Raw genomic sequence first — 26,741 nt, 5'->3', positions numbered from 1 at the left:
CTGCCTCTGCTCATTCACAGCAAACAGTAGCTGTGTTTGTTTTTTTGATAAGCAGCTCCTGGAGCCTGGAGTTCACAACAAAACAAAGAGAGGCATCACAACAAAACAAGGAGAGGAACCTTCACTTAAAGGATTATGGGGAGTTTCCGGAGGTCAGTCACTGGAGCATCAGCGTCTCAGCCACTCCGCACCAGCTGTTAATCCTCTCGGGGAGGTGGAGTACCTGCAGCGCTGTAGCCACGGAGATACAGCTCTGTATGTGCCTTGCCAGTGTGGACGGGGAGTGAGTTACAGCGCTGTGGGCGACTTTATTGCGCTGTAACTCTCAAGTATAGCCAAGGCCTTAGTTACTCCAGTGTAAATCTAGAGCAGTGTCTCTCAACCTTTCCAGACTACTGTTCCCCTTTCAGGAGTCTGATTTGTCTTGAGTACCCAAGTTTCACCTCACTTAAAACTACTTGCTTAAAAGATCAGATATAAAAATACAGAAGTGTGATAGCACACTAGTACTGAAAAATTACTCACTTTCTTCATATCATTATAAAATAAATCAATTGGAAGATAAATATTGTACTTACATTTCAGTGTATGGTATAAAGAGCAGTATAAACAAGTCATTGTCCACATGAAATTTTATTTTGTACTGACTTCGCTAGTGCTTTTTTATGTAGCCTGTTGTAAAAGTAGGCAAATATCTAGATAAGTTGATGTACCTCTGGAATACTTCTGTGTACCCCCAGGGTACGCACACCTCTGGTTGAAAACACTGATCTAGAACAACTCCACTAGTTTCAGTAGAGTTACTCTGCATTTACATTTACCATAGTGAGGGCTGAATCTGGCTACTGTCTCCCCTGATAAAAAGAGGTTACTGCCTATTTAGAAGAATGCACTTATGCAAATCTCAGTGGTCAATACAGTATTGTTTTATTGTCATTCTGTTCATTACCTTGAAAATTCTACAGAAATCAACTAGTAATACACGTTGCGGTGCCTTACCTCTCCGTTAACAAAGCAGTATAAAATTGCTACAAGGAAACCCTATAAGAGAAAGAAAATGAGAAGAAAATTAGATTATGGAGGAGACACTGATTCCTATAGTCTTAATTTAAGGGTGAAATTACTATTAAAATCTTCATAATAGTAATCCCAGAACCATAAATCTTCTTTCCTTAAATAATTTTCTCATATACAATAGGTTTGTTTTAAAGGATTGCTAATATGACCAACGGAATTGGTTAAGTGGTAAACCTTCTAATAAGTGTGGAAAAGATTTGTACTTGACATACTTGAGGCTATTTTGTTGCCAACACTCAAGAATGGAGATCATCAGCAGTTGAGCCTCCTGTACAAATGTCAATGTAGTATCTTCTGCACACTACTTCTAGTGCAGTGGGTACCATTCTGAGGAGTTCATAGTATCTTATTAGTTCAAAAGACCTTGGACAATGCCATGATATCCAGGATATCTTTGATGGAAAGAAGTCTTCCTCAGAAACTGGACATGGAAGGAAGCTCTGGCTTGCTTTGCTATTACACCTATAGCCTTGAAGCTTCCTCTTTAGTCCCAAGGGATTTCACCAACTTTAAAATGCCTAGCAGTGATGTGATCTCTAATGATTATTACAAGGCTGGATGAACTCTTCCTAGTGGATGCTCAATAGGCTGCAGTGTTTGAATCCACCCACTGGATCCCATGTGCAATTGACTTTGTGGGTCTGAGCAGAGTCTTGGCGTTGGCTCTGGCAGTGTAGGCACTCTCAAGGTACAGATCCTCTGTCTAGCACCCCTTGTAAGAAATGGGCCTCTATTCCAATGTAATGGGCCCTGAAAGTAGTGCCAGCTCTTCCAAGCCTCCCCAGTAGTTCTTGCACATTCCTGGAGTTCCACCAAAGCACTGGATCCCCTGGATTACTGTTTCCTCCTTCACAGCTATGTGACAGCGAAAGCAAGGGACACAAAAAACTTTCCAAAGGAATTTCTAAATCATACTCAACTCACAGACAGAGTACAAGAGAGATAAAAATCTATGGAAAGTAACAAAAACATGCATGCAGAATCCTCCCTCCTGTGTTCTCACCAATCCGAGAGAGTCTTTTTGGTTTTAGTCAGTTTCCTTTCAGAGTCCCATCACCCTCTTCTCTTTCTTCTCCTCCTGCCCAATCTGACCGCCTTCTGCTTCTAGTCTCTTCTCTGTGTAAGGTTATGTCTCCACTGTGAGCTAGGAGTGTGATTCCCAGCTCACATAGACAGACTGGTGCTGGATCACATTGACCTAGCATGCCAAAATAACAGTGTAGCTGTGGTATGAGAGACAGCGGCGAGCAATGGGATGGGCTAGCCACCCTGAGCACATATCCATGGGGTCCAGAAGGAAGCTAGCCCATGCCACCGCTTGCCACTGCCTTTGCTAACGCTGTGAAGCAAACTTGCAGCCAAACCAAGGCTGCTCATCCAGCTGCACTGACTTACCAGTCCTATGGAGCCTGTGGTGACTCAGCCCTCAGGCAACCAACAACAAGCTATCCCAGAGCAGAGCCTCGGTCAGGTGACCCCCAGGCTCAGGTACTTCCACAACACCACCAGAGCTGCAGATCAGTCTGTTCAACAGCACTGCCCATCCAGGAACCTTCCTGCTGCCTCGCAGTGCATCAGATTCCCAACTTGCTCCTGTTTTTGCCTAGGGCTTCCAGGCATCCGGTTTTCAAACAGAACGCCTGGTCGAAAAGGGACTCTGGTGGCTCCAGTCGGTACCACTGACTGGGCTGTTAAAAGTCCGGTCAGTGGCGCAGCAGGGGCCCGGGGCTAAGGCAGGCTCTCTGCCTTCCCTGTAGCTGTGTGGCTCCCAGAAGCGGCTGCCAGGTCCCTTCAGTCCTTAGACTGCACGGGTGGCCAGGGAGGCTCTGTGCCCTGCCCCAAGGGCCGGCTCCACAGCTCCCATTGGCCGGAAAGCCACAGAAAGCACTGTCGGGACCCCACACCCCAAACCCTCTCCCACACCCCAACTCCCTGCCCTAGCCTGGAGTTCCCTCCCATACCCAAACTCCCTCCTGGAGCCCGCACTCCCGCAAACATCCCCGCCCCATGCCCCAGCCTCCTGCACCCAAACCCCCTGCTTCAGCCTGGAACCCCTCCTGTACCTCAAACCCTGCATCCCCAGCCCCACCCCAAAGCCTGCACCCCCAGCCAGTGCCCTCATCCCTCTCCAACACTCCAACCCCTTGCCACAGCCTGGTTAAAGTGTGTGAGAGTGGGATGGCATGAGCAGGAGTGAGGCCTCAGAGAAGGGGCGGTGCAGGGGTGTTTGGTTTTGTGCAATTAGAAAGTTGGCAATCCTGCCCCAGCCTTGCTTGAGCCCTGTCCCAGTCTTGTCTTTGTCCTACTCTAGTCTCACTCCAGCCCTGCCACTGACCCGCTCCAGCCTTGCCTCCACCTCCTGATCCTCCCCAGACCCTCAGACTCTGACTACCTGGCTTTGACCTCTGGCCTGTATCTGGACTCTGGCTTCAATATTCACTTGGCTTGTCCTGGGAAGCCGACCCTATGGTCTCAACCTCTGGCCTTCACTTGGACTGTGCTGACAGTTCCAGTTCTGGTTTAGCTATGGATTCTGATCTTCATTTTTACCCTGGTTTGTCCCCAGATCTGGACTGTAGCACCACCCTTGGCCCAGGCTCAACCCTATGACTAGTTGTGACCTCACTCCAACCACTAGGTCTGACTGTTGGAGGCATTGCCTGACAACCATGGCTACTCTACTATTTTTAACTCTTGATTAGAGCTAGCATGAGTATGTCTGTGTAAGCTGGGAATCACACCCCTCGCTCATAATGTAGACAGACTAAAATGGCCAGTGAGAGAGCCTTCCTTTTATAGGTTCCAGTTCCTATTGTCAGGTGACTGTCTTCAGTGGCTTCAAGTCCCTTGTCAAGTTCATAGTTTCATATATTCCAAGGCCAAAAGGGATCACTGTGATCATCTAGTCCGACCTCCTGTAAAATACAAACCAGAGAACTTCCCAAAAATAATTCCTAGAGCAGAGCTTTTAGAAAGACAGCCAATGCTGATCTGTTCTTTAGTTACAAGCCCAGCTGGAAGAACTGATTTTCCTGGGTGGCAGCTAAGTCTCTGTCCTAGGATGCTTCCATTTGAACAGGTTAACAACTCTGTATGGCTCTGCCTTGTTCTGCTAGGGAATGGCTATTTCAGATGTTATTCGTTCTTAATGACTGTTCCATTCAGGTTTGCACCCTTGCTGTAGCCATGCTGGTCCCAGGATATTAGAGAAAAAAGGTAAGAATATAAGAACAGCCAAACTGGGTCAGAGTAAATGTCCATCTAGCCCAGTATCCTGTCTTCCAACAGTGGCCAATGCCAGGTGCATCAGAGGGAATGAACAGAACAGGTAATCAGCAAGCGATCCATTCCCCATTGCCCGTTCCCAGCTTCTGGAAAACAGAGGCTAGGGTCACCACTCCTACCCATCCTGGCTGATAGCCATTGATTGGCTTATTGTCCATAAACATATCTAGTTCCTTTTTTAACACTGTTATACTCTTGGCCTTCACAATATCCTCTGGCAAAGAGTTCCACGGGTTGACTGTGCATACTTCCTTTTATTTGTTTTAAACCTGCTGCCTATTAATATCATTTGGTGACCCCTAGTTCTTGTGTTATGAGAAGGAGTAAATAACACTTCCTTATTTACTTTCTCCACACTAGTCATGATTTTATAGACCTCTATCGTATCCCCCATTAGTCGTCTCTTTTCCAAGCCGAAAAGTCTCAGTCTTATTAATCTCTCCTTATTCAGAAGCTGTTCCATACCCCTAATAATTTTTGTTACCCTTTTCTGTACCTTTTCCAATTCCAATATATATTTTTTGAGATGGGATGAACAGATCTGCATGCAGTATTCAAGATGTGGGTGGGAGTACCATGGATTTATATAGAGGCAATATAGTATTTTCTGTCTTATTTATAGTTGATATATTTTTGTATAAGATAGGTGAAGGTAATATCTTTACTGGACCTACTTCTGTTGGTGAAAGAGACCAACTTTCAAGGTACAAAAAACTCTTCTTCGTATCTGACCAGAAGCTGGTCCTCACCCACCTTGTCTCTCTATTTCATTCAGGGACACACATCAAGTGCCAGACCCTTCACCTTAACACACAAATTATGATGCAAGGACACAGGGAATGATGTCAGTAAGTGTATAAACATACACTTAAAAAAGTTCATAAAATCAACCTGGAATGCATAAGTTCACATAGACAGATCCCCAACCTGTGCCTGTGCTATTCCTCCTTATCTTCAAACATATTCCAGAAACCCTTATTCTCAATTGGGTACATGAACAATCATGTCTTTTCCTGTGGATAGTATCTGTCATTAAGATTCTTCATTTAAGCTGCAGAGACTTTTGATATAACCTGTGTAATTTAGCTTCCTATGGTTCTTTCACCCAAACACCTTAAATAAATAACTAAATGCTTCCCCTTATCTTATTACACCCCAACTCTCCTCTTTTGCCACAACCTCACACAGTCTATCTTCCCTTCTTCCATCATCAATACCACAATCTTCTTTACTCCATATTACATCAGGGCACAATTCTACAACCAATCTCCCATATAAATCTAATTACACGAGTCCTTCTTAAAGAATTTATCTCCCCTAATGAGAATGCCCCAGACACTGAGGAGAGAGGGAGGACTCTGTGTTGGCTACAACAGAACTCTTCTGAGAACTCTTCTTAAAGGGCTTTTCTCTTGCTGGAGAAGTCAGTGCTACTAGGGGAGTGAGGCATATAGTGTCAGCTGATGGCCCCAGGAGCCCATTTTAAAGGGCCACTGCTAAGCTGAAAAAGTATCTGCTGTTAGCATAGAGGTACCACTATTTCCCTGTCAGTCCTTCTGAATGTCCAAGCACCCTCTTTAAAAGCCCATCTCCTGCTGGAAAAGCTGTTGCTGCTCAGGGAGCTGTGTGTGCAGTGACACATGGCAGCACTACAAATCCTCCACATGTATTGATATAAAGAACGAGGCAGTGGACTTGATCCTCAGCTGGTATCAATCACCGTAGCTCCCTGAAGTTAACAGAGCTATGTGAATGTACACCAGTTGAGGATCTGGCATGTATGCAAAAGTAGACAGAATTAATTGACTGTCATGTTTACTGTTCACTCCACATTTGATGATTTTTTTTATGCTCAATTTCTCACCTTTAGTGTTGCAATATCAGTTATTTTTCTCAGTGGATAATATTAACATTTGGAGGTTAGACTACATGACCTTGTGGTCCCTTCTAGCCCCATGATGCTATATAGCTAGAAATCTCTCTACTATGGCCATGAGTTTCTGAGCAGTAGTCTCTTTAAAAGTAACATTATATGGGGGAGATGAAGTTAGAAGTTCAGAAGGAATACTTATTGGTTTCTGATGACCCTATTGGGAAGCAGATATTTGCATGTGTGGTCTCAGTATTGTTCATTTTTCATGCACATAACAGACTGTGTCTGTTTTTAAGCCACCATGAACCAGTAGTTTTTTTCTGTGGGTAACAATTCATGTTATACAACGCTAAGCTGAGATGATTGGATCTCCCCACTCTCTAAAGCAGAGATGCTGCTAGTACTGTTATAGCTACAGCAGAGCTGACTTTTTCATATTTAATTTTGTGCTCTTTTCAATTGTTTGTTAAAACTTCCATCTCACATCCCAGAGGTAATTGTTTTTCCTTAACAAAACAGTTTAGAAACAGTTTAAAACTACTTAGGATTTTTAGAGACTAAACAGATGGAATTGGTTCTAGTTTGTATGCTATTCGTTAATCCTTTTACAAAGTAATGTTTTCATTAGAAATAAAAACAAGAGAGAGAGCAATTGCAGTAAATACAGATTAAGTCCTTTAGCTATTTTGAAAAATTGTTTTATTTTTAAAAAGTGAAATGTTTGCTAAGTTGCAGATGCCTAGCAAGTTCCCCTAGATGAAAAGATGTTCTTTTACTATTCACTTTTTTCAATCTTGTCATTTAAAATAATTTAAGGTTCCCTAAACATAACATGCAACCAATGCAACCCTTAAAAGTAAGGAAATGCTAAATTATGGGACAACTCTTAACTGTTGTGACATTATCTGATTAAACTATGACCACGTAGATCATTACTACCACTTTTATATAATTGTAACAAATCTTGTACAAAATGTACAATCTATGGAAAGGTTATGATTTGCTGAATATGATTATGCTATTTGTATGCATGTATCATTTGTGTATCTGAAGTTATGAGTATTTGAACTATACCTGTCTTTCTAATGTGTTTACTTCTGGGAAACACCAACAAGGTGTTTAGACAGCACATTGGGAAGGAACTATTCAAGATAAGTGGCTCATCAAAAGGACATTTAACTCACAATGGAAGACGCCCATCTACACTGAATGGACTGTCCTGTGAATGTTCTGTCTGGGGTATAGGTAATGGTTTCCTGTTATGACTAAGAGAAGTCATGCATGGACATGTGACTTGCCCATGTGACTCCAAACACCATCTTGCTACCTCTAATTTTCCATTAGCTGTGCTGAGGGCTTTATTTGAAACAATGGATTTCCTTCCACATGGCAGAAGCTATATAAGGCACTGGAAACATCCCCAATGCCCCAAACCCCTGGCCCAGTCAGATCCCCCTCCTACCTACCAAACACCTCTGTCCCAGCCTGGAGCCCCCTCCTGTACCCCAAACTCCCCATCAATGGCCCCACCCAGAGCCCGAACTCCCAGCTGGAGCTCTCACCCCCTCTTGCATCCCAACCCACTGCTTCAACTCCTGCACCCTGAAGTCCTCATTTCTGGTCCCACCCCAGAGCCAGCAGCCCCCTCCGGAGCCCTCACCCCCTCCCACACCCCAACCCCCTGAGCCAGCCCGGTGAAAATGAGCCAGTGAGAGGGAGGCTGGGGAGAGTGAGCGACGAGGGGGGGATATGGAGTGAGCGGGGTGGGGCCTCAGAGAAGGGGCAGGGCAGGATAGGGCCTCAGAAGAGGGACAGGGCAGGGGGCGGGGCAAGGGTGTTCGGTTTTGTGCGAGTACAAAGTTGGCAAACCTCGTGGGAAGAGGCAGGGCGGGGTCGGAGCAGAGGCCAAAGGGGGAGGCCTTAGAGGAAAGAGCTGGAGTAGGGGTGGGACCTGGGTCGAGCGACCTCAGGAAAATGAGAAAGTCAGTGCCTGTGCTGCCCATAGGTAATGCTAGCAGCCCCTTTCTCTCCTTCATATCATTATATTCTTCTTCGAGTGATTGCTCCTATGCATTCCAGTTAGGTGTGTGCGAAGCGTGTGCACGGCTCTTCGGAACATTTTTACCCTAGCAACTCCGGCGGGCCGGCTGGGCGCCCCCTGGAGTGGCTCCGCTATGGCGCTGAATATATACCCCAGCCGGCCCGTCCGCTCCTCAGTTCCTTCTTACCACCCGTGACGGCCAGTTGGAACAGTGGAGTGCTCTCTTACCTCCACAGCCCTAGCGTTTCTCCATTCTTCAGTGTACATAGTTGGTTAACTTAGTTTAGTTGTTAGATTAGTTGAATAAGTTTAGTTAGTTATAGTATAGTAAGGGAATTAGAGGGGTTAGCCCCTCTTCTTCCACAACCGGTGCGGGCTCATGCCCAAGGCACCGGGGTTTAAGCCCTGTGCGGATTGCCAGCGGCACATGCCCGTTGGCGACCCGCACGACTCCTGCCTGCGCTGCCTCGGGGAATCTCACAGGACAGATAAGTGCCTGATCTGCACGGCGTTTAAGCCGCGCACCAGAAAGGAGCGGGACTCTCACCTCAAGCAGCTCCTTACGGAGGTGGCACTTCAGCCTCCCGCGCCGTTCCTGGCGGCACCGAAATCGTCCTCGGCGCGCAGCGCACCAGCGGCACCGAGCCGCCCCGGTACCGACACTGCTCGATCTTCGCAGACGGCACCGGCGTCCCGGCACCGTTCCCTCTCTCCACCAAGGAAGCGGAAGACGGTGCACTCGGCTTCTAAGCCTCCTGCTTCGGGACAGCTTACCCAGCCTTCACCGGCACCTCCGGCACCGGCTGTGGTAGTGCACAAGCCATGCACAGTTCCGTTGACTCCGGCACCTCAAGAGCCGTCGAGTCCGGTACCTCCCTGCTCCCCGGTGCCAACCGCGGTCGAGCTGCATCTCCCGTCCACGCCCGAGACCTTCTCAATGGCGAGAGAGCTTATCGAGCTCACAGAGGCACCGAGCCTCTGGCCCCCGGCACCGCCGGTGTGGGCTGTTCAGTCGGTGGGCAAGCCGGCAATGATGCGGCCCCCGACCCCCGACAGACGGGATAGACGGCGCTCCAAGTCTCGGACCCGGTCCCGATCCAGGAAACGGTCACCGTCACGCCGATCCCGATCCCGGCACCGATCAACGTCTCGGTACCACTCCCCGTCTCGGCACTGGTCGCAGTCCCGGTACCGCTCAGTATCGCGGTACCGGTCGCACTCCCGGCGACGCTCCCGGTCCCAGTCACCGGACCGCCGGTACCGTAGGAGGTCTGGCTCCCGGTACTGTTCTCGGCACTGCGACTCCCGAAGCCGCTCCCGTCACCGTCGATCGAGGTCGCGGTCATGCTCCCGGTACCGAGGCAATCGATGGTCCCGATCTCCATCCTGGCACCGCGACGGTCGGCACCGATCCTCGGCACCGTCCGGGGACAAACTGCCACCTTCCACGGCGCACTCCATCAGCGCCTCTGCCCCCCCGTGGCCTTCGTGTCAGCTGTCAGTCGCCTCTCAGGCGGGCAGCGGGAGAGATCTCCGGGCTAGCACCCAGAACCAGGACCTTGGACCACAGCAGTGGGTTTTTGGGTCCCCTGGGCCTACCATGAGCCCCAAGGGCTCCCTTTCCCCCCGCGTCCCGCGGGTGCTGAACTCAGGGTGCCAGAAGCCACAGTGAGCAGACCTCCCCCATCACCACCGGGTGAGGCCCTGTCGCCACCTGGTCCCGCAGAGCATCCGGGGCACGATACAGCTTCCCACCCCCCTGAGCAACCACCGGCAGATGTGGTGGTCCAGACTCTTTCCTCGTCTTCCTCACCGGATGAGGCGGTGGTGGGGGCCTCTATGGCGGACCCTCCTCCGATTGACTTGCGGGCCCACCAGGACCTTCTTCGCAGGGTGGCGAAGGCTATTGACCTCCCGGTGGCGGAGGTCCCGGAGGACGAAGACCCGGTGACCAACGTCATCGGAGCTGAGGCCCCGTTGCGGGTGGCCCTCCCGTTTATCCGGACTATTCAGAAAAATGCCACTACCATCTGGCAGTCACCGGCGTCCGTCCCTCCTACCGCAAGGGGTGTCGAACGAAAATACTCGGTCCCCCCCACTGGATACGAGTATTTGTACACCCACCCCACTCCAGACTCCCTCGTCGTGCAGTCTGTTAATGACCGCGAGAGGCATGGACAGCCAGCCCCGGCGCCAAAGTCCAAGGACGCCAGGCGCATGGACCTGTTGGGCCGAAAGGTGTATTCGGCGGGGGGTCTCCAGCTCCGGATTGCCAACCAGTTGGCCCTCCTAGCTCGTTACACCTTTGACATTTTCGTGTCCCTAACTAAGTTCTCGGAGCTGATCCTGACGGCTTCCCGACAGGAGTTCTCCGCTCTCGTCGAAGAGGGCAGAAAAGCCTCCCGGTCCTCCATCCAGGCTGCTCTGGACTCGGCGGACTCAGGGGACAGAACTTTGGCCTCAGGAGTGACCATGCGGCGCATCTCCTGGCTGCAGTCCTCCACCTTGCCGCCGGAGGTGCAATATACCCTACAGGACCTCCCCTTTGAGACTCACGGTCTGTTCTTGGAGAAAACGGACTCCAGGATTCAGACCCTCAAGGATGGTCGTATCGCTATTCGCACTCTGGATATGCACACACCGGCTACCCAGAGGCGCTCATTCCGGCAACAACAGCCCTACCGGCCTTTTACCCAGGCCAGATCGCGGCCGTATAATAGTCGGCGGAACGGTCTAAACCGCCATAGGCCATCCGGCAGCAGGTGCAACCAGGCCCAGGCGTCGTCCAAGGCCCCGCAAGGGCCCAAGCAGGCGTTTTGACGGGACGCCCAAGGACGGCCCAGCAGTCTCTTCCCCGGATCCTTCCCGTTTATTTTGCAACCGCCTTTCTCACTTCCTCCCGGCGTGGTCCCGAATAACGACGGACAGCTGGGTACTTCATACTGTCCAGCACGGGTATCGCCTTCAGTTTATTTCGCCCCCACCCTCCCACCCACCCTCCCCGTCCCTCTTCAGGGACCCCTCTCACGAGCAATTCCTCCTACAAGAGGTCGAGACTCTGTTGAGCTTGGGTGCCATAGAGGAGGTGCCGCACGATATGCGGGGCAGGGGATTCTATTCCTGTTATTTTCTCATCCCCAAGGCGAAAGGAGGTCTCAGGCCTATACTGGACCTCCGGGAGCTCAACAAGTACCTGGTCAAGCTCAAATTTCGGGAGACTGGTTTGCCGCCCTCGATATGAAGGACGCGTACTTCCATATCGCGATCTACCCTCCCCATCGACGCTACCTGTGTTTCGTGGTCAACAGTGCGCACTACCAGTTTGCGGTACTACCCTTCGGCCTGTCCACCGCGCCGAGGGTCTTCACCAAGTGCATGGCAGTAGTTGCTGCAGACCTCCGCCGTCGTCGCGTTCACGTCTACCCGTATCTCGACGACTGGCTGGTTCGCGGACCATCCTGACAACTGGTAGCAGATCAAATGTCCGAAATACTATCCCTGTTTCGGGTACTGGGCCTTCTCGTCAATGCCGAAAAGTCCTCATTGACTCCATCGCAGAGAGTGGAGTTCATCGGAGCGGTCCTCGACTCCACGGTAGCCAGGGCCTGCCTCCCTCGAACTCGGCACCAGACGATGGTCTCCATCATCCGAGACCTGCACACCTTTCCCACTACAACAGTTCGGTCCTGCCTACGCCTCCTGGGTCACATGGCATCCTGCACGTTTGTCATCGCCTACGCGAGACTGCGCCTTCGCCCATTTCAGTCCTGGCTAGCATCAGTGTACCACCCGCACCACGACTCCATAGACATGGTAGTCACGGTCACGAAGCCTACCCTCGATTCGCTCAGCTGGTGGCTGGACCCAGAGGTCGTGTGTGCAGGAGTCCCGTTCCGCCCTCCTCGTCCATCCATCACACTGACCACGGATGCCTTGGCGTTGAGATGGGGGGCTCACTTGGGCGACCTTCACACACAGGGTCTCTGGTCGCCCCACGAGCTCTCCCTCCACATCAACGTCCAGGAGCTGCGAGTGATCCGCTTGGCGTGTTTCGCCTTCTGTGCCCGTCTGCAAGACCGCTGCGTGGTGGTGTTCACGGACAACACGACGGCGATGTTCTACATGAACAAGCAGGGCGGAGCCCGCTCCTCCCTGCTCTGCAAAGAAGCCATGCTCCTGTGGGACTTCTGCGTGACCCACTCGATTCGCCTGGAAGTGTCCTTTATTCCAGGAGTGCAGAACACGCTGGCCGACCATCTCAGCAGATCGTTCCTCTCCCACAAGTGGTCTCTTCGTCCGGATGTGGTGCACACAATTTTCCGGAGGTGGGGGTTTCCCCAGATAGACCTGTTTGCCTCCAAGGAGAACAGGAAGTGCCATCTGTTTTGTTCATACCAGGGTCGCTCCCCAGGCTCCCTGTCGGATCCATTCCTCTGCTCCTGGACGGATCACCTCCTCTACGCCTTCCCTCCGTTCCCGCTCGTACACCGAGTGCTACTGAAGCTTTGGAGGGACAGGGCCCGCGTCATACTCGTCGCTCCGGCCTGGCCGAGGCAGCACTGGTACACCCTGCTGCTCGAGCTCTCCGTTCGGGATCCCATTCCCCTTCCGTTATGGCCAGACCTCATCACGCAGGACTTCGGCAGACTCCGCCATCCGAACCTGCAGTCCCTCCATCTTACAGCTTGGTGCCTGCGTGGTTGACCCACGCGGAGAGGGACTGTTCGGCAGCAGTACAGCAAGTCCTGCTAGAGAGCAGAAAGCCTTCCACTTGCTCCACCTACCTCACGAAATGGAAGCGTTTCGCGCTCTGGTGTGATGAACGCGGCCTCAATCCCTTCGTAGTCCCTATCCCTACAATCCTGGACTACCTCTGGTACCTTAAGGAGCAAGGTCTTGCGGTCTCCTCCTTGAAGGTGCACCTGGCAGCAGTGTCTACCTTTCGTCCATCCATGGGAGGTCGGTCCATCTTCTCCAACCAGATGGTTTCCCGCTTCCTTAAAGGCCTGGACCGCTTGTACCCGCCGGTGCGGCGTCCTACCCCGACCTGGGATTTAAACCTCGTTCTGGCCAAGCTTATGGGACCGCCCTTCGAGCCCCTGGCCACGTGCTCTCTACTCTCTCTCTCCTGGAAGACGGCCTTCCTCGTCGCAATTACGTTGGCAAGACGAGTTTCTGAGCTCCATGCCCTAACGGTTAGTCCACCATACACCGTCTTCCACGGAGACAAGGTGCAGCTTCGACCACACCCAGCCTTCCTCCCTAAGGTGGTGTCGGCCTTTCACCTCAATCAGGAGATCTTCCTTCCGGTCTTCTTCCCAAAGCCGCACGCCTCATCTCAAATGAACCTGAATGTTCCAGAGTTTGGGATCAGCAACTCTGGCATTGTGATGAGTTTGTACTACACACTGCCAGCCAAAGGCGCTCAGTCTAATCATGTAGTTTGCTCATGAGCTCTGGCTCCTAGACCACATTAACTGGAGATGCTGGGATAAGTTAGGCCTCTCCTTCCTTGTGCTGTGGTAATGGGTTCTGGAATGCAGGGCTCTGGAGGATATTTCTACATGATTACATCACAATGCAGGGTGAATTTGCTGACCTTTGCAGCTATATGACTGAAAGACAGGCTGGGCTGTTTGGAGGAAGACAGGTGTTTCTCATTAGGGACAGTAGGTTCTTGAATTTTTGGATGCTGAGTAACAAGATCCAATGGCTGGAAGTTGAAGAGGAGGGGAAGTGAAAATTTCTAAAACCTTAGAAAGAAGGAAAGAAAGAGGAATTTTATATAGAAAGAAGGGCGAGGGCAGTCTTGCTGTTCTCTAATTAAACTTTTCTACCATTTTAAAAGTTTTCTCTCTTCCCTTCCTATTCTTCTGCACTTGCTTTAAGTTCCATCTCATAGTGACAGAATGCCAGATGTGCTCTGGAGCAATAGAAATTGGTCACCTTACCAGTAAAATGCCCTGCTTGGCAATAGCATGGCTGGCAGTTCTGCCCTCCCCCTTGGTTTTGAGGCTGGTTTTGGCAGATGAATTGAGGCTGGGAAGTTATAGATATTGTTCTCTAATTGGAAAGTGTATCTAAGGGCCTAACTTTTCAAAAAGCACTAGTGAGTTTAAGCACATCAGTTCCAGGGTGAATTTGAGACAACTTGAATGGGGTCTGATTTTCAGAAGGCAGATGCTCAACACAAATGAAAAACAGGGGCTGTTAAGGTATTCCAGGTTGGGCATCAAAAATGGAGGCCCCTCAAATGACTGGTTCTTAGTGAAAATGTGTCTAGAGAATATTTATTAGGATGTTCCTGCTTTGCAATCTAACAGGCTTCCAGCACGTGTGGCCTTTTGGAATATCCCTGCCATGGGATAAGAGGGAAGGTGCTCACATTGATTGGTAACTGGTTAAAAGATAGGAAACAAAGGGTCACTATAAATGGTCAGTTTTCAAAGTGGAGAGAGGTAAATTTTGGTGTCCCCAAGGGATCTGTACTGGGACCAGTCCTATTTAACATATTCATACATGATCTGGAAAAGGGGGTAAACAGTCAGGTGGCAAAATTTGCAGATGATACAAAATTACTAAAGATAGTTAAGACCCAGGCAGACTGTGAAGAGCTACAAAAGGATCTCACAAAACTGGGTGACTGGGCAACAAAATGGCAGATGAAATTTAATGTTGATAAATGCAAAGTAATGCACATTGGAAAGCATAATCCCAACTATACATATAAAATGATGGGATCTAAATTAGCTGTTACCACTCAAGAAAGATCTTGGGGTCATTATGGATAGTTCTTTGAAAACATCCACTCAATGTGCAGCGGCAGTCAAAAAAGTGAACAGAATGCTGGGAATAATTAAGAAAGGGATAGATAATAGGACAGAAAATATCATATTGCCTCTATATAATATATGGAGATATACCTATCTCATAGAGCTGGAAGGGACCCTGCCTTCACTAACAGGACCAAGTACTGATTTTTGCTCCAGATCTCTAAGTGGCCCCTGAGGGGTTAAACTCACAACCCTGGGTTTAGCAGGCCAATACGCAAGCCACTGAGCTACTCCTTCCCACTAAAAGTTATGGTATGTCCACATCTTGAATACTGTGTGCATGTGTGGTTGCCCCATCTCAAAAAAGATATTGGAATTGGAAAAGGTTCAGAAAAGGGCAACAAAAATTATGAGGGGTATGGAACAGCTGCTGTGTGAGGAGAGATTAATAAGACTGGGACTTTTTAGCTTGGAAAAGAGATGGCTAAGGAGAAATATGATTGAGGTTTATAAAATCATGACTGGTGTAGAGAAAGTAGATAAGGAAGTGTTGTTGTTTACTACTTCTCATAACACAAGAACTAGGGGTCACCAAATGAAATTAATAGGCAGCAGGTTTAAAACAAATAAAAGGAAGTATTTCTTCACACAATGCACAATCAACCTGTGGAACTCCTTGCCAGAGGATGTTGTGAAGGCCAAGACCATAACAGCGTTCAAAAAAAGAACTCATGGAGGATAGGTCCATCAATGGCTATTAGCCAGGATGGGCAGGAATGGTGGCCCTAGTCTCTGTTTGCCAGAAGCCGGGAATGAGCGACAGGGCATGGATCACTAGATGATTACCTGTTCTGCTCATTCCCTCTGGGGTACCTGGCACTGGCCACTGTCAGAAGACTGGATACTGGGCTAGATGGACCCTTGGTCTGACCCAGTAGGGTCATTCTTATGTTCTTAAGGGGATTCACTTCAGAATCGCCTCTGAAGACTGCACTGATTGTGAGGCGATGCAGGATTCACTGGCTGAGAAGAGACATATGCAGGCGAGAGGGTCAAATTTCCCATTTTAGTCTGTTCAGGAAACTGCCAATTTGAAATTGTTTTTGTGAATTTATTGATCCATCCAGTGTAACACTATCACTAACACTATCATGTTAAGCCAATATATGTTGAAGGATAATAATAAATAAAACCAGGATATCTAGTCTATATGGGAAAATCCTAGCTCTAAGGAAAGATACTGTAACAGAGTACTTACGTGAAAGGAACTCATTGTTAATTGCATGAAGAGTCTTATATGTCTTGACAATCCTTTAACTTGTTCATCAGTGATGAAGGTAAATATAAACTCATGGATCCCCAGTAAAGGTATTAGCACCAGAGTAGATCTTGCCAATCTTAAAAATAAAGTGTTTGAATATTATATTTCTTAACATCCTTGATGCGAAGCGGAATATCCAACTATGGAGAAATAACTACAGTAGAAGGTCCCTTGGGGCTCCAGTTTGGGGCTGATATAAGAACTTCACTAATGATCTGGAGGAGAAAATAGCAGGTACTGGGAAACTGTATCTACAACAAAAGATAGATCAGGAAAAAGAAACCAAAAGCAAATGAGACAGAGGTGAGATTAGATGTAGGGAACTGGCAAATACCTATTAGTGCAGTGGTTCTCAAACTTTTGTACTGGTGACCCCCTTCACAGAGCAAGCCTCTGAGTGCGACCCCCTTTATAAATTAAAAACACTTTTTTATATATTTAACACCATTATAAATGCTGGAGGCAAAGCGAGGTTTAGGGCGGAGGCTGACAGCTCGCAACCCCCCATGTAATAACCTGGTGCCCAACCCCCAGTTTGGGAACCCCTATATTAGAAGAATGTTATTTGAAAAGTGATGTGAAAGGAAGGGTTTGGGGTTGGGTTGTAGTGAGGAATTAGGGATAGCAAACTGGCCACAGAGGCCAACATTATCAAACTATTACAGTTCGGCAGTTAACAACAGTACACCTAAATATAAACACACCTAAATATTGGCCTCTTTCTAGAGGCGCTAAGCAATGTCCCCTTTTCATCCATGTGCTGAATGACTTTTGTTATGTGCACCAAATTATTGAGGTAATGTGCGGATGTGTGCCACCAATAGAAACAAAAAACCTGGATATCATATATATTTTTATAAAGTTACCATAGAGATAATTACTTCAGCCAGGAGAGGTGAGACATTTTAGAACTCACTACTAAAAGAATTAAATGTAAGCGTAAGAGAGAAATCAAAATAATGAAATGCATTGACCAGTCAAAAAACTCAAATAACAGCACTTTGAAAGAATAAAATTACAGAGAATATATGTGCATTGCTGGAAGTATCAAGAAGTAACAACAACAACAACAATAATACAAGTATGTGTTGGGAGGTGAGTGTGAAAGAGAGTATTTGTGTCTGTGTGACACACAGTGTGTGTGTGAGACAGAGATAAAGTAAGTGTATGTGTATGAGGCAGAGATAGGGTACAGGGCTGGGGGGCTGTAGTACCATCCCTTTCCTTTGAGAGAGCATGTCACGCATAGTGATGAACTCCCTTCAGTCCCTTCAGAATCTCATCCATGGATTTCTGGAACAGGGCAGGTGCCAATGTGATTCCAAAAGGCAACCTATTGTAATAAAGGCAAGCCTTTATGTGTGTTGATTGTGAGATATTTGTGAGATGCCAGATCAATCTCCATTTGTAAGTATGCACTGAGAAAATCCAATTTACTGAAACACTGTCCACCACTAAGAGTAGCAAACAAATCCTCAATATAAGGTAGTGGATATGGAGCTGCACATAAAACTGGACTCAGTATCACTTTGAAATCTCCACAAATTTGGACTGAGCTTTTGGTTGGACCCAGGCTTTTCTGGGCTGGGTGTGAGGAATTAGCTTTTTTTGCCTCTGTCTTCACAGACAAGGTCAGCTCCCAGACAGCTGCACTCTGCAGCACGGTAAGGGGAGGAGGTGACCAGCTCTCTGTGGAGAAAGAAGTAGTTCGGGACTATTTAGAAAAGCTGGACGAGCACAAATCCATGGGGCCGGATGCACTGCATCCGAGGGTGCTAAAGGAGTTGGCCGATGAGATTGCAGAGCCATTGGCCATTATCTTTGAAAAATCATGGCGATCGGGGGAGGTCCCGGATGACTGGAAAAAAGCTAATGTAGTGCCCATCTTTAAAAAAGGGAAGAAGGAAGATCCAGGGAACTACAGACCAGTCAGTCTCACCTCAGTCCCTGGAAAAATCATGGAATCAATTTTGAACCACTTAAAGGAGGGGAAAGTGATCAGGAACAGTCAGCATGGATTCACCAAGGGCAAGTCATGCCTGACTAACCTAATTGCCTTCTATGATGAGATAACCGGCTCTGTGGATGAGGGGAAAGCAGTGGATGTGCTATTTCTAGACTTTGGCAAAGCTTTTGATACAGTCTCCCACAGTATTCTTGCCAGCAAGTTAAAGAAGTATGGGTTGGATGAATGGACGATAAGGTGGATAGAAAACTGGCTAGATGGTCGGGCTCAACGGGTAGTGATAAATGGTTCCATGTCTAGTTGGCAGCCGGTAGCAAGTGGAGTGCCCCAAGGGTCGGTGCTGGGGCCGGTTTTGTTCAATATCTTCATTAACGATCTGGAGGATGGTGTGGACTGCACCCTCAGCAAGTTTGCAGATGACACTAAACTGGGAGGAGTGGTTGATACGCTGGAGGGTAGGGATAGGATACAGAGGGACCTAGACAAATTAGAGGATTGGGCCAAAAGAAATATGATGAGGTTCAACAAGGACAAGTGCAGGTTCCTGCACTTGGGACGGCAGAATCCCATTCACTGCTACAGACTAGGGACCGAATGGCTGGGCAGCAGTTCTGCAGAAAAGGACCTAGGGGTTACGGTGGACGAATAGCTGAATATGAGTCAACAGTGTGCCCTTGTTGCCAAGAAGACTAATGGCATTTTGAGTTGTATAAGTAGGGGCATTTCCAGCAGATCGAGGGATGTGATCATTCCCCTCTACTCAGCACTGGTGAGGCCTCATTTGGAGTACTGTGTCCAGTTTTGGGCCCCACACTACAAGAAGGATGTGGATAAATTGGAGAGAGTCCAGCGGAGGGCAACAAAAATGATTAGGGGGCTGTAGCACATGACTTTTGAGGAGAGGCTGAGGGAACTGGGATTGTTTAGTCTGCAGAAGAGAAGAATGAGGGGGGATTTGATAGCTGCTTTCAACTACCTGAAAGGGGGTTCCAAGGAGGATGGATCTAGACTGTTCTCAGTGGTAGAAGATGACAGAACAAGGAGTAATGGTTTCAAGTTGCAGAGGGGGAGGTTTAGGTTGGACATTAGGAAAAACTTTTTCACTAGTAGGGTGGTGAGGAACTGGAATGCGTTACCTAGGGAGGTGGTGGAATCTCCTTCCTTAGAGGTCTTTAAGGTCAGGCTTAACAAAGCCCTGGATGGGATGATTTAGTTGGGGTTGGTCCTGCTTTGAGCAGGGGGTTGGACTAGATGACCTCCTGAGGTCCCTTCCAACCCTGAGATTCTATGATTCTCTGATTTTATTATTTACCATAGAAACATAAGAACAGCCTTACTGTTCATCTAGCCCAGTATCCTGTCTTCCAGCAGTGGCCAATGCCAGGTGCTTTAGAGGGAATGAACAGAACAGGTAATCATCAAGCGATCCACTCCCTGTCACCCATTCCCAGCTTCTGGCAAACAGAGCCTAGGGACATCATCCCTGCCCATCCTGCTTAATAGCCATTGATGGACCTATCATCCATGAACATATCTAGTTCCTTTTTAAACCCTCTTATAGTCTTGGCATTCACAACCTCACAGGTTGATTGTGCATTGTGTGAAGAAATACGTCCTTTTATTTGTTTTAAATCTGCATTATGAGAACGAGTAAATAACACTTCCTTATTCACTTTCTCCACACCCATCATGATTTTATAGACCTCTATCATATCCCCCCTTAGTTGTCCCTTTTCCAAGCTGCAAAGTCCCAATCTTATTCATCTCTCCTCATATGTAAGCTGTTCCATACCCCTAATATTTTTTTGCCCTTTTCTGAACCTTTTTCAATTCCAATATTTTTTTTTGAGCTGGGCCAATCACATCTGCATGCAGTATTCAAGATGTGTGTGTACCATGGATTTATAGAGAGGCAATACGATATTTTCTGACTTATTATCGATCCCTTTCTTAATGATTCCCAATATTCTGTTTGCCTTTTTTATGGCTGCTGCACATTGAGTGGATGTTTTCAGGGAACTATCCACAATGACTCCAAGATCTCTTTCTTGAGTGGTAACAGCTAGTTTAGACACCATCATTTTATCTGTATAGTTGGGATTATGTTTTCCAATGTGCATTACTGATCATAAAAGTTCATTGTACAAGACTAAAGCTTGATAAGAGAATGGCACAGATATGGCTCCTTGAGGATAAGTATGAGACTATTTAGACCCTGTGGTTGTGGAATACACATGTACTAGTGTACACAAGTGCCCACAACAGATTCATGTTTGCTAATAACCTTTCCATGCCTTGCAGCAGAGAATTGCCAACTTTATAGGGGTTCTTCAGCTCCTCCTCTGGATCTGCAGGGAACCCCCCATTTGTTTTACTGTCCTTCCCTATTCCCCCACCTCCTAGGAAAAGACAACCAGTCATAAATGCTTCATGTGCTGAAGGACCATCTGGCATTCCTTCCCGTCTGCAAATATAGGTTGGAGCACTCGAGAAATCCTCCTACCTCATGTGCTCAGGGGAAAATTGGGAACAACAGCTCCCTGTCATTCTGCAACTCTGTCTGGAGTTGCCTGCCCCCCAACCTGGATAAGGGAGTCGAGTGCTATCACTAGACCTTGGAAAAGGTGATGAAGAGGTCCCAGGCACACAATGGGACAGGGCAGCAGAATCAATTGAGGGGCTCTGCAAAATGGTAGGGGGAATGAATTAATGGTGTGTGTGTAGGAAGCAAGATAGAGCAAAATGAATTGATGTTTGGTGTGTGGAGAGAACTATTAGTTGGTCCATGAAAGGGAAGGGCAAACTGAATTGTGTGTGTGGGAAGGGAGAGTGTGTGTGTGGAGACAAGAGGGATGGTTAGTAGGGAGCCAGAATTTGAAGGTCCCTGTGGTGTTTCACGTGGGGATGGGAGGTGGGGAAGTCTTTGTTCGAGAGCAAATATTGCAGGAGTTAATATATAACTTGATGAAAGGTTGCATTTCTGGCCACAAAAATATAGAAAAACTAGTCTATGTGTTTTAAAGTGGCCAAAGTTGGCAGCTAAAGGAGAATCATGGCTTTGTGATGACATAGATATGGCCCTTGAAATAAAGGATCCCATCTTTGACGAGGAAGCTGGGGTTAGGAAGTTGGTCACTGGCAGCATTCTGAGTCAGCATGACTTTTGTCGCAAATGGGTCATTAGATAACTAGGATGAGATGAAGGGTAGCAAATTCCTATGTACTAAGGCATTGGCAAAATTACAGTATATAAGGATTCTAGAATATTCTTGAGTTCTTTCTCCTAGTATTCCCCCTTAAGACATAGTGCGGTAAGCTTGCTGGGTTCTGGGTGTCTGAATGGTATGTCAAAATGAAGCAAAATCTGGAAAAAAATAAAGACCACTGGTTTTGATGTTGATTCAGGGTTTTCACGGCATGTAGATATTCCAAAATTTTGTGATCTGTATATACATGGGACAGAAATTGGGTGCACATGGAGTTGATGCTGGGGTCCATGTTGTTATGATAGTACAGCTCTGATTGCCACTTTGAGCATGTTTGCCTCAACTTAAAGGGTTTCACTGGATCTGAGCACCAGAATAGGTGTTGACAAAAATTATCCATTAAGTGGTCTAAAAAGACTGAGTTGCCAATGTCCAGGCTAATCAAGTATTCTTCTGGAGCAGTGTCATCACAGAGGACACCAATCTTACCAAATCCTTAATAAAAATTGGCAAAAATTGGTAAACATTTTCAAATTTAAGGAAATGTTCAACTTCACACACATTTCTTGGGGTTGCCCAATTCGTGATCACAGACACTTTTCTATTGTCCATGCTGATGCCACTTGAGAAAACTATATACAGTAATCTAGAAATTCTATGGACGACTGGCCAAATTCACATTTTTCTAGTTTTGCGTAAAGCCCATGCTCATGAAGCCATTCTAGTACTATGTGAATATGTGTTGGTCATGGAGGAGTTAAGTTTCTGAGAAGATAAGAATATGATCCAGGTAGATCACCACAAATTGATTTTAAATGCTTCTAAAAATGTCATTAATGAAATGCTGAAAAGTGGCCAGGGTCTCTGAACAACCAAAAGGCATCACCAGATACTCAAAATGGCCATACCACATCTAGAACATGCACTTCCATTCATCACCTTTGTGAATTTGAACCAAATTATAAGTGCCTCAAAGGCTTGGTAAACAGCATTGTGGAGCACAATCTGTCAAATAACTCGGTGATAAAAAACAAGGGGTATCTATTCCTAATGGTGATTCTACTCAAGGCATGATAATTAATGCAAACACATAGTCAGACATCTTTCTTCATCACAAATAATATAGGAATACTGGACAGAGAGGTCAACAGATGGATGAAATTTTTTGCAAGATTTTCTTGAAGGTGTTTCTGAAGAGCCTTGAGCTCTTGTTCCAGCAGAGTGTACATTCGCCCAATGGGATCTTGGCTCCTGGCTGGAGATCAATAGGACAATTGTAAGGGTGATGAGGTGGTAGAATGTCCATATTTCTTTTATCAAACATGTTTGCTAGATCTTGGTATTTTGCTGGGACCACAGGGACTGAGTTGGGATCTTTGGCCCTAACTATTCCAACAACATGGTCTGGATGGGCATTCGTTGGTAGTACCTTAATTGTTACCACTATTATGGACATCAAAAGTGTTTGAAGCACTAGGTTGATGTTGGCTAATGTGTTGGGAAGAATGCACAATAGACGTAGTTGTGTCGTCTTCTGGGGTTTTGGTACTTGATCCCACAAGGCACAACTGTCAGCAGTAACTTGATTTGAAACACGCTTCTTGTGCCCTCCATGAAATATGTGGATCATTCGGTGTAAATCAAGTAATACTGAGGAAAATGCAGCAATTTGACTAAGGTGACTTCACGGGGTCACTTGGTTAACCACGTCTGAAGAAAGCAGGGCACCATCAATGGACTCAACATAATCAGGAGCAGAGTTACATTAAATTGGGACTTTATGTCCATGAAATTACTGGATGCACCAGAGTTACCAAGTGTGCGTTGTATAGGGTTGGACAATGGAGGTTCCTAAGCTTATACGAGGTTTGAATTTCAAGGGACAGGTAGCCACAAAGTGGCCAGACCCACCACAGTATGACAAAGACCATTTTGGTGACAATGCTTCTTCTCTTGACCAGTGAGATGAGTTCAAGTTCTGTCAACCCACATAGTTTCAATCACATGATTAGCTTGTGATGCCTGCAGAAATATCATCACATAGAAACAAGTTTGCTGGAATGAACTCTTTCTCTCCTGATGTCATTCAAATAAGCAGACATCAATCCAGATGCATAAATTGACAAAGGAAAATAGGGTCACTGATGGTTTCATCCAGGCCAACTCATCCTTATCAGGTTTCAAAAGTGGGCAGTGTAGTCTGAAATGGACCAACAACCCTGTTTTATGGAGTGAAGGGAGGCTTTGGCCACATGAGTGTAGTTTGGGTCATCAAATATAGTTAAGAAAACACAGATGAAATCATCAAAGTTACTCAGCATGGGACTGTACTGCTCCAGCAGCAGTGATACCTAATTCAGAGCTTCTCTGGTCAGTAGGCTATTTATAAGCCCTACCTTGGTCTGGTCTGTAGGGTATATAAGGAGCCGGAGCAGATAAAGTAGATGCCATTGATTCAGGAAATCACAAAATTTCTATCTGTCATGAATAAATTTATGCAGCAATGGGACTCAGGCCCCTATCTGATGGTACTGGGGGTTGAGAAGCCTTGAGAGCAGTATTCTGTACCTGCAGTTGCACCATTTGGTTCTGGAAGCTTTGGAGGTTATATCAGCCACAGGTATGTTAGTGTTTTGAATTCCCTAGTAGAAATCATGAAGGGAGGAGATGGGTTAGTCAGTGCTCTGCTCAAACTGTCATGGAATAGATAACACTCACAATCGACACAGGTTCAGCCGAATCAGTGTCAGGCTTTATTCCAAGAACACAACACAGCACCTAATGGATAAGAAGCCAGGCAGCTATTGCATTGAGTAGTCAGACTGGCACTCGCTGAGTTCTTATATAGCCAATGTGGGTGGCCGCTGGAGGGCAGCAACCTCTAGTGGGTAAGCTATACTAATACAATTACAAGCCTGCACAGACTGCATGAGTTCCTTACAGTCTCATATGCCAAGTAGTGCACAGCCTAGATCTGTACCTAGATTGGAACCCTCCCCTGGAAAGCTCAGCCAGCTGCAGGAAGTGATGGCAGTGATTCAATAGGTGGTGCTCTGAGTCCTTCCCTCTGAGTCCTTCCTGATCCCCAATACCACAGCATGGTACTAGGGCATGCTAAGGGACGCAGGTGACTCTGAAGGGGTTTCCCTGCTCCCCCCAGCCCCTCCAGGACCTGGGCTTAAGTCTTCAGCCCCCCAGATGTGAGAAGCTTCAGGGGGTGATGTAAGTTTTGAAAGAAGTATAAAATTGGGGTCCTAACCACTTATCACTAAAGATCCCTTATCACTTACTGCAAAACAAAGTGTGGTTACAGCTAGAACTGGTACCTACATTCAACCTCCCTATATTTCCTCTTGAGTTTCAGTTGGCAAATCATTATTCTTCTCTTCCTCTCCTATGACACTTGTGTTACTTGATCAGAATGGCTGCCATGTCTTACCACTTTGGTGGCTGTGTATAACTATATATCCTCCGTATCACTTTAGGAACTTTCTGAAGGAAAGGCACCATGGTAATACAAATGATTAGTAACACTTTGATATTTATCACATACCTGTATTTGTAATCATGAAAGCTCATTTGCTGGGCTTTGAGTTTGGAAATTAACAACTTTAGAATTTTTAGGAAGATGCAGAAATTAACCTTAAAAGAAAATATATATTGATTAGTTACAGTAAATGTCACTATACAGTAATACCAGTTATACATGCGTATATAATATACATCTGAAAAACTAAAAGAACATGAAAGTTGTAACATCAAGCAGTCAAAAGTTAGGAAATGTCAGAATTATGTTTGCCTGTGCAACCTTCATTCTGCTCCCTTGTGCGCACGTATTATGAGACAGTCTTGAACTATACTATCACATTTTAGTTTTTCCACATGACCCCTGCTTTATTCAGTGACTAGGCAGTTATTGAATGTTTACTTTTATCATCTTCTTGCAATGCGTGGCTCCCAAGCCTCATTTAATACACACCACCAAAACCCTGAATTCTGTACAGAATTATTAGTTTCCTCATGGAGTTTTCTTTGATATTCATCATCATATTGTCTGTGAAATGAATAGGTGGTAATATCCCAATTTTACATGTAGGAAATTGAGGCAGAGAGAGATTAAGACCAAAATTGTCAGAAGTATCCACTAATTTCAGGTGCCCAACTTGAGACACCTAAGATCAGAGTTCTCAGAGTCCTTAGCATTATATAGCAATTTATATGTTCAAAGCACTGCTCGCACTGATTTCAACTGCAGGTGAGAGTACTCAGCACTTGGGTAAGTCTGGTCCTAAGGGCTCAAGATGGGCACCCAGAAAAAGAAACAATTAGTGGCCAGGTGTGAAAATGTTGGTTTAAACGACTTGCCAGTGCCACACAGGAACTCTGTGGCAGAGGCAGGGATAGACTCCAGTTCTCCAGGGTTGCATTCAACATCCTTAACCAGCAAACCATTCTTTCTCTTCCTGAAGCCCCCCTGTCTCATTCACCATACCACTTCCAACTTCTGCAACAAATGAGACAGAGTCCTATGGACAACAGCCTCTTTCACTCCACAACTCTGATACATCCCCAGGGCAGAGCAATCCTATGCACTGAATGAGGCAGGAAAAAAAAAGTGATCATGTAATTAAAGATGGCATGGGCAACCTTAATTCTGGAATGTCCTAGATTTAAGTGCTTGACTATATAACCATAATGTTCTTTTGCCATAGTTTTTTTGTGTGTAATTTACTAGGCTTTTAAAAAGCAAACTGAAAAGACAAAATTCCATATTGTGGAGCTATACTGACATCCACATGGTTCATCAGCAGTAGGGTTCATAAAAAAACCAACAAAAAAACCCTCCTCTTTTGATAGGAAATTGGTTTTTTAACTAAATAATTTTTTTTGCAAAAACTGTCTGCTTTCCACAGAAATTATCGATGTTTCATCAGAAAAGAGAATGCCTGAAAACCAAAAAAATTCAGATTTTGATATTTCAATGAAAGTCTGAATTTTCCTAGAAAATTTAAATGAAAAGAACAAAAATGTTTTGTTGAAATTTCTCTCAGAAACAAAACCCTTTTTCTAACTGACTAATCAGCAGGTTTGGAATGTTTAGATCCACTACACAGAGTGCTGCCACTTGAGCTAACAGCATAACCGATACTTGTAGCAGGTTGTTATCCTCTATGTGGAGCAGCCACTACAGAGTGAGGA

General features: G+C 46.5%; 1 protein-coding gene across 1 annotated transcript in view; it reads right to left on the bottom strand.

Moving 5' to 3' along the window:
* Nucleotides 1-26,741, bottom strand: part of GLP2R (glucagon like peptide 2 receptor) — a 138,688-nt gene that overhangs the window by 4,273 nt on the left and 107,674 nt on the right. Inside the window, exons 10-12 of the mRNA XM_044981830.1 lie at nucleotides 25,096-25,184; nucleotides 16,308-16,446; nucleotides 1,000-1,041 (exon numbers count right to left, since the gene is read on the bottom strand). Of these exons, the coding sequence (XP_044837765.1) occupies nucleotides 1,000-1,041; nucleotides 16,308-16,446; nucleotides 25,096-25,184 (270 nt within the window). The remainder of the gene's footprint in view (nucleotides 1-999; nucleotides 1,042-16,307; nucleotides 16,447-25,095; nucleotides 25,185-26,741) is intronic.

The sequence above is a fragment of the Mauremys mutica genome, chromosome 12 (assembly GCF_020497125.1).
Source record: "Mauremys mutica isolate MM-2020 ecotype Southern chromosome 12, ASM2049712v1, whole genome shotgun sequence".
Classification (NCBI taxonomy): Eukaryota; Metazoa; Chordata; order Testudines; family Geoemydidae; genus Mauremys; species Mauremys mutica.
The sequence above is the reverse complement of the archived record's forward strand: the minus strand, read 5'-3'. Positions and strand labels throughout refer to the sequence as shown.